At 52.4% G+C, this 7,399-nt stretch overlaps 1 protein-coding gene across 2 annotated transcripts in view; it reads right to left on the minus strand.

The window, feature by feature from the left end:
* MMP24 (matrix metallopeptidase 24) overlaps positions 1 to 1,624 on the minus strand; it is a 36,333-nt gene extending 34,709 nt beyond the window's left edge. For both annotated transcript variants that reach the window (XM_057406409.1, XM_057406408.1), the window contains exon 1: positions 1,484 to 1,624. In XM_057406409.1, coding sequence (XP_057262392.1) covers positions 1,484 to 1,582 — 99 coding nt within the window. In that variant the 5' untranslated portion in view covers positions 1,583 to 1,624. The remainder of the gene's footprint in view (positions 1 to 1,483) is intronic.
* Between the last annotated feature and the right edge of the window lie 5,775 nt (positions 1,625 to 7,399).

A 7,399-nucleotide genomic window follows, 5' to 3' on the forward strand; every position in this document is an offset into this window, starting at 1 on the left:
AAACAACCCCAAAACAAACAACCCACGCGCAGAAAGCTTGCAGGGACTCTGTTTGGATGGACTTTTCCTCTTGTAACAGCAGACAGCCAGCAAACTGTCAGAATAGGAAAACAGCCAACTCTTCTCAAGGAGCTTTGTCCCTTTTCCCTGCCTCCTCCCCAAAACCCAGCCTTAGATAAAACCACGTCAAACTTGTCAAAACGCATTTTCAAAGACACACATGAATTCAGGATTTTTTTCCCCTCTCCTCTTCCCTCCCTCTCACTTTGATATTACAAGAAAGAGGAACATCACCTTTAAGTGGAAGTGTAATAAAATCTGAACGAAGGCTTGCTTTCACAAACCTTTCACCATAACTTTGCTCACATACACCCCAGTGTTGTGCTTCTTTCTTCTGGTCAGGGCTCCACCCCTCCAAGTCAATTCTTAGATGAGGATTACTATGAGATGGACCATGAGGACAATCCATCTGACCCACAGGACACAGCCCTCAACACACAAGCACTGATGGATCACATTGGCAGCCTGAATACTTGGAGCAAAGGAGAGAGAAGAGACATCTTCTCTTAACCTAACATAGCAGCGGGAAAGCAGCTCAAGTCAGGAGGAGCACAAGAGGGAGAACAATCCCCATTTCACTGTGGCAACAAGAAGATAACAGAATCCATTGGGAACAGAGAAATGCCCTGTTTCCAAAGCAGAGAATGAAGGTGTATGACAGCATCTGGGCTGCATATGTTAAAGTTCACCAACTAAATAGCCATACAGAGTATTCAACACAGGTGAAGCCAAGCTACAAAACTGCTTGGAGACTGGACACGTGCTACCACTGCCCTGGCATCTCGCGTTGGCCTTTGACAAACAGTATGCTGGAACTCTCGGACCTTTGGTCTGACCAAAATACACTGTCCTTGAGCAGCAAGGGCAGAGCACGCCACCCAAAACGCTACCCAAACTAAACAACCAGACCGGCTCTGCGCGGGGCTACCCTCGCGTATCCCCTTTTCCTCCCCGCCAGACTCGGACGGGGTAGCGGGCAGCGGAAAAGGGCCCCGCGATGCCCTCACTGCCACGAAGCTCCTTCCCCCTGGAGGCGATGCCCAAGAGCACCCGGAGGGGCCCGGCTCCCTTCGCCTGCCCGCCCCATCCTGACCAGGAGCAGGCAGAAGAACTGCCGGCTCCTGCGGCCGCACAACGCAGTCCGGCAACTCCGGAGGGCCCGCAGGAGATGCCCGAAGGCTTCCGGCGGGCTGCACCAGGCGCGGCGAAGGGGCTGGAGCCGGGCGCGGAGACCCGGGGAGCCACTGCCCGCCCAGCTTTGCAGCCCGGCCCCGGGCCACCACAGCGCACAGCCCGGCTCTCGGCTTCCACCCAGCCCGGTCCCAGCTGCGGCACCACCGGCATCCCTCCCCACCGAGCCGCGCAGCGCCTCTCTCTCTCAGCCCCCGCCGGACCCCGGCCCCGACCCCGCTTCCAGCCCTACCCGTCCGGTGCTGGTGTCGGCGGCGGCGCGGAGCAGCATGCAGAGCAGCGGCAGCAGGGAGCCCGCCGCAGCCAGGCCCCGGCGCCGCCTCGGCGCCATGGCAGCGCGGCGGGGCTCCGGCCAACGCTCCGGCCCAGCGGCGCGGGCGGCGGCTGCGCGGGGCAGGCGGAAGCGGAAGGCAAGAGCCGCTGAAACGCCGCTTCCTCCGCCGGGCCGGGGCAGGGCAGGGATGCTCTGCTGGGGAGCTTCGCCCGGCGGCGGGGCCGGGGGTGCCCGCGCTTCCCCTCGAGAAGGGAGCGGAGCCGCGCGCCAGCGGCCCCAGCGCTCCGTCCCTCAGGGAGGGCTCGCGGCAGCACCAGGGTAGAGCCGGAGGGACGAGGCGTTTCTCCGTGCGCCTCTTCCCTCACGACGAGGCTGTTCCCTGCTCCCTGGCAGGGCGGGCTCTGGCCGCGGCCTGGGGCTCTCCAGAGGTGTGGAAGCGCAGGAGGGCGGCTGCGTGCAGCTCACACCGAGCCTGCGGGGAAGGGGAGGAGCGGGGCTGGCAGTCTGCTGGACAGGGCTCCTGCCCTGCAGCCGTGCCTGTCTGGAAGGAGCTAGCGTGCTCCTGAGACGTGAACCCGGGGGTTTCTGTGCTGCCTCAGAGACCCGGGGACTTCGTCACGCTCCGTTTCTCTCAGTTTCCCTCGGGACCACGAATGGCACCTCGTGGTGGCACTGAAGTCTGGGGGTAGCAGAAGCCCAGCCCAGCCTCATTTTGTTCAGAGGGTGTGAGGGAGCATCCGCAGCCTGCATTGCCACACGTGCTTAATAAACTGTTTTATCAGGACTTTGGGGGGGGGGGGGGAGATGCTGTGCCACCAAGCACATTTCTTGCGCTGTCATTAACTTGGTCATGCTGAGACCAGGAGTTTGAATTCCCGTCTGCGTGGAAGGGAATCCTGGAGCTTGGCGCCACAGCCAGCCTGGCACACGGGCGGTTTGGCTGCACATACGAGCTGTGCAGCACGTGTCAGTGCACCGGGGACGTGCTCAGACCTGGAGGAGTTCCTGTGCTGGAATCCCGGGCCAGAAGGTGCTGGTCCTCCCCCACAGAAACACTGGGGATGTTGGGGTTTAGAGGTTCAGCCAGTTCTTCATCCAGTGCAGCGCGCACCTGCTCATGTCACAGTCAGACATGAAGGATCGCCAGCAGGATGCTCTGAGGAACAGTATCAAAAGCCTTACTGAAATCCAGAAAAACATTCTCCCCCATCCTCAGGGATAACGCAAAGCCTCGGAGTTGTTGTTGGAACAGCAACATCTAATTGCAACTTACTCAAGTCAGCCAGATGTGGTAGCTCAGGAGCATGTTTCCTGCATCTGCGTGACTGCTGATGCAGCAGTCCTACTTGAAAGGAGTGAAAAAAACAAGTGCTTGGACATCCTGTGATGGTACAATTTATACAGGGAATGTCACCACAGCATAGCTCATCGCCATGAGCTGATTCTCCTAATGATGGCAAACATCATTACACCCTTAAGCAGTGTAATACACTGAACCCTTTTGTTATTCTACTCCCTTATCTAGGTGTTCCTGCTCCGGCAGGGGAATTGGACTAGATGATCTTTTGAGGTCCCTTCCAATCTCTAGCATACTGTGATACTGGGGCAAGAAACTCCGTATCACGATTGTGTAGTAACCTGTGAAGCTGAAAAGGCTTGAGGAGATTTAACAGATGTGCCATTTCTAGATTCCAAGCTGGAACTATATGTAGATGGGTCTTTGTATTATCTGAACAGCAATTTTTATGGGTTATTCAATAACTACAGTGAATGGAGTAGTGGAGGCTCCACACTCAGGCTGAAATGGAGTGCCCAAGCAGTGGAATTAATTGCATTGACAAAGGCCTGTCAGCTGGCCAAAGAAATGGTTGATTCTCGATATGCATTTGAAGTATGCCATGCTACTGGGCAGTAATGAAAGCTGTGTGGGTTTATACTTCTAGTGAAACATGAAATGCTTCTCAAAATACTGAACTGTTAAAAGCCTTACAATTCCAGAGAAACTTGCTATCATTCATCAGCTCATACCAGCAGGAGGACAAAAGAAGAGATAAGGGATAGTCTCACAGATACTGCCACTAAAGCTGCAGCACCACAGCTGTATTAACCACAGACACCTACCAGTGCAATCTAGTGTTGCCTGCTCCAGAAAACATACGTTTGACTCTTCCTGCTGAAGAAATTGACTCTACGAAGAGGTATGAAGTAACCAAAGTTTTGCAGGGAGTATGGAAATCAGGTATTGAAAACTTTCCTATTTTACCCAATTTTCACAGCAAAAATGCATCACCATGTAGTGCATTTTGGGACTGCTGCACTACCCAGACAGTGCTACAGACTGGTTCACCAGGAATTTATGCTGCAGCCAAATAAGTACCTGTGTCCTGCAGCCACTATTTAGCCTTCATGAATATTTAATAAAGACCTCAGCAAACAAGAAAGCTGTTTCCCTGTGAAACACGCATTTTATTAGGAAATAAAGATGTGGCTGGGTGTATTTTACAGGTTCAGAAATTATTAAAATCCAGTCAGGACCAGGCACAGCTGAGGTACTGAAACCAGTACCTCTAGAAGGGGCTCTGCACCCCTCCAATCCAGGGAATGAGTGTCCAGGGGAAAGTACACAAAACAAAATATAACTTCTTTCCTTGGGAGGAGGCACCATTTCTGTTATTGCTAACCTTTCTCAGCAGTGAATATGAAGGAAAAATCAACTTGACTCCATCACTCCCACCTAAAAGCTGCAGTCAGACTAGAAGTGGGAACCAGGAAACCTTCCTGCCACCAAGGGAACATCCACCACCGCAGAGACTGACTCACCCGCAGCTGGGAACTTACACAGAACCAGTGGGTTGGCTGTGAAACCACTGATCTTGCATAAGGATTCAACAACAGCAGTGTGGAAAGTACTCTCATACTTATGAGTTGCCCATGGACTGTAAGGGCTGGGAATTGAAAATGCCAATGTGTCTTTAAAAATAAGAGAACTGTGGAAATGGACAATTCAGATCTTTGGGCATAGCAGTTGACGTCATCTACCTGGACTTGTGCAAAGCATTTGACAGTGTCCCAGTGACATCCTTGTCTCTAAACTGGAGGGATGTAAATCTGATGGATGGACCATTGGTGGATAAAGAACTGGCTGGGTGGCTGCATACAAAGAGTTGTGGTCAACAGCTCGATGTCCAGTTAAAGACCAATAACGAGTGGCATCCCTCAGGGATCGGTGTTGGGACCAATCTTGTTCAACATCTTCGTCGCTGACATGGACAGTGGGATTGAGTGCACCCTCAGCAAGTTTGCCGATGACACCGAGCTGTGTGGTTCGGTTGATATGCTGGAGGGAAGGAATGCCATCCAGAGGGACCTTGACACGCTTGTGAGGTGGGCTGATGCCAACCTCATGAGGTTTAACCGTAAGAAGTGCAAGGTCCTACACTTGGATCGGAGCAATCCCAGGCACAGCTACAGGTTGGGCAGAGAAGAGATTCAGAGCAGCCCTGCGGGGAAGGACTTGGGGGTGTTGGTCAATAACAAATTGAACATAAGCCAGCAGTGTGCACTCCCAGCCCAGAAACCAACCGTATCCTGGGCTGCATCAAAAGGAGCGTGACCAGCAGGTCGAAGGAGGTGATCCTACCCCTCTACTCCACTCTCATGAGAGCTCACCTGGAGTATTGTGTGCAGTTCTGGTGTCCTCAACATAAAAAGGACATGGAACTGTTGTTGGAACAAGTCCAGAGGAGGGCACAAGGATAATGAGGGGACTGGAGCACCTCTCATATGAAGACAGGCTGAGAAAGTTGGGGCTGTTCAGCCTGGAGAGGAGAAGGCTGCGTGGAGACCTCATAGCAGCCTTCCAGTATCTGAAGGGGGCCTACAAGGATGCTGGGGAGGGACTCTTCATTAGGGACTGTAGTGACAGGACAAGGGGTAACAGGTTCAAACTTAAAGAGGGGAAATTTAGATTGGATATAAGGAAGAAATTCTTTACTGTAAGGGTGGGAGGCACTAGAATGGGTTGCCCAAAGAAGTGATAAATGCTTCATCCTTGGCAGTGTTCAAGACCAGGTTGGACGGAGTCTTGGGTGACAATGGTCTAGTGTGTGGTGGCCCTGCCCATGGCAGGGGGTTGTAACTGGATGATCTTAAAAGGTCCTTTGCAACCCTAATTATTTTATGATTCTATGATTCACACTGTGTGAAAACCAGGCTTCCTAGAGCTGGGCACATCCCTCCACTAGCCCTACGGCAAAGCTTGCAAACCAAGACAAAAATGCTGTCTCCTTCTCACCTCCCTAGTTCAGATTCCCTGTAAAGTGTGGATGAAGGCTTTGGAAGGGAGGGAATGAGTCTGATAGTGCAGAGAAAATGCCTAGACACAGTGTGGCCCCACTTGAATGAAGGGAGGCACCAGCAAACACTTAGGAGGAAACTACTGAAAGCACAAGAGTGTCAGGTCTGTGTGTTGTCTGGTGGAGCTGCCCAGGGTCTCTACACATATTCTGCATGGTGCTGCTGAACTCTGGAGATGGTGCTCTGGATGTTTTGTGGTCACAAGACAGCAGCAGTGGTTGTGTTTGGCCCTTGTTCTAACACCGGCAACTCTGCTCCATTGCTTTCAGGCTCTGCTCTACTATAGGGAACAGTCCTTTCTTGCTGTGCCTTGGGAAATAGCTCTGGGATGGCTGCTTCTTAGAGAATTATTTCCTGGGACTATCCAGGATTTCTGCATATTTGCAGCCAGGGTCTTGTTCAACCTGAGAAGCTCCAGAGGATTCCCAAGTTGCAGCACGCATCATCTATGTCTCCAGTGAGCTTTTCAAGAGGCACCTGTAACAGTGTCCTGTTAGAAGCTGCTGTTCCCCCTTCTCCCAATATTTCTTCGATGCACTTGCCCAGATCTTGGCATCAATTGAATCCTGTAGTTCAGTTTTGAACTGCTCACCTCTCCCCTCCATCCCAGTGCACTCGGTGCATCTGCCCTTCAGGCACCAGCAGTGAAGCAGTGCTCCATAGCTCCTTCCAAGAGCTGTCCAGGGGCTGTGACCCCATACTGACTCTGCTCACTCCAAAAGCAGTGTGTGCAGTCACTGCAGACGGTCTTCCCAGCACTCAGCTTTATAGAGAAGTCACCCACTGGGCCATCACAGCGTTGCCATGTTGCTGCACTGGGCCATCTCGTGCCACTTTCTACATTATCACATCACCACGTTCTGTGGCCTGGCTGCTGGCCACTGACAGCATCTCATCATTCCCTCCTGGTGGTGGGCAGCAAGTACAAGGGTGAGGAAGTTGGGTCCTGAGCTAACAGGGGGTACCTCACCGTATCTGACCACTGATTGGATTCAAGTAGGGTGCAAATGGAGCCCCTTGGGCAGCCATTTGGAGCTGCTCCTCCTCGGAGCAGTGGGTCTGTTGTTGGGGATGCCATCGAAGGGAACCCCTGGAGGCTGAGAGCCCTCCCTTGTTAGGTGAATGTGCACTTTGGATCACTGGCCATAAACTTCACGAATCAGCAGAATAGTGATGAATCCATGTGACATCCCGGATCTGTAGGTGATGTCAGTGGAGCTTTAACTGAGTTTGAACCATAAATGTCATTTGGCCTCAGTTTATAGTTTCTGTGACATTTAAATTGGTGTGGTCGGGAGGATGTCTATGCAGGAATTGTTAGTGAGGCAGGGATGTACCCCTTCTCCCCTGGGTGTGGTTTGACCTGCTCCTGGTCATAGAATCAAATAAAGCTGCAGGTGTGGTTGTGCTGGTAAAAAGATCCCCAAATCCACTTGCGTCTTCATCACTCTTAGCTGATCCTGGGGACATTAACATGGACAAACAAGATGAGAACAGAATATTCCTACAAGACACGAC

The sequence above is a fragment of the Pezoporus wallicus genome, unplaced genomic scaffold (assembly GCF_028554395.1).
Source record: "Pezoporus wallicus isolate ANWC-B61680 ecotype Strahan unplaced genomic scaffold, APGP_CSIRO_Pwel_v1 contig_6783, whole genome shotgun sequence".
Classification (NCBI taxonomy): Eukaryota; Metazoa; Chordata; class Aves; order Psittaciformes; family Psittacidae; genus Pezoporus; species Pezoporus wallicus.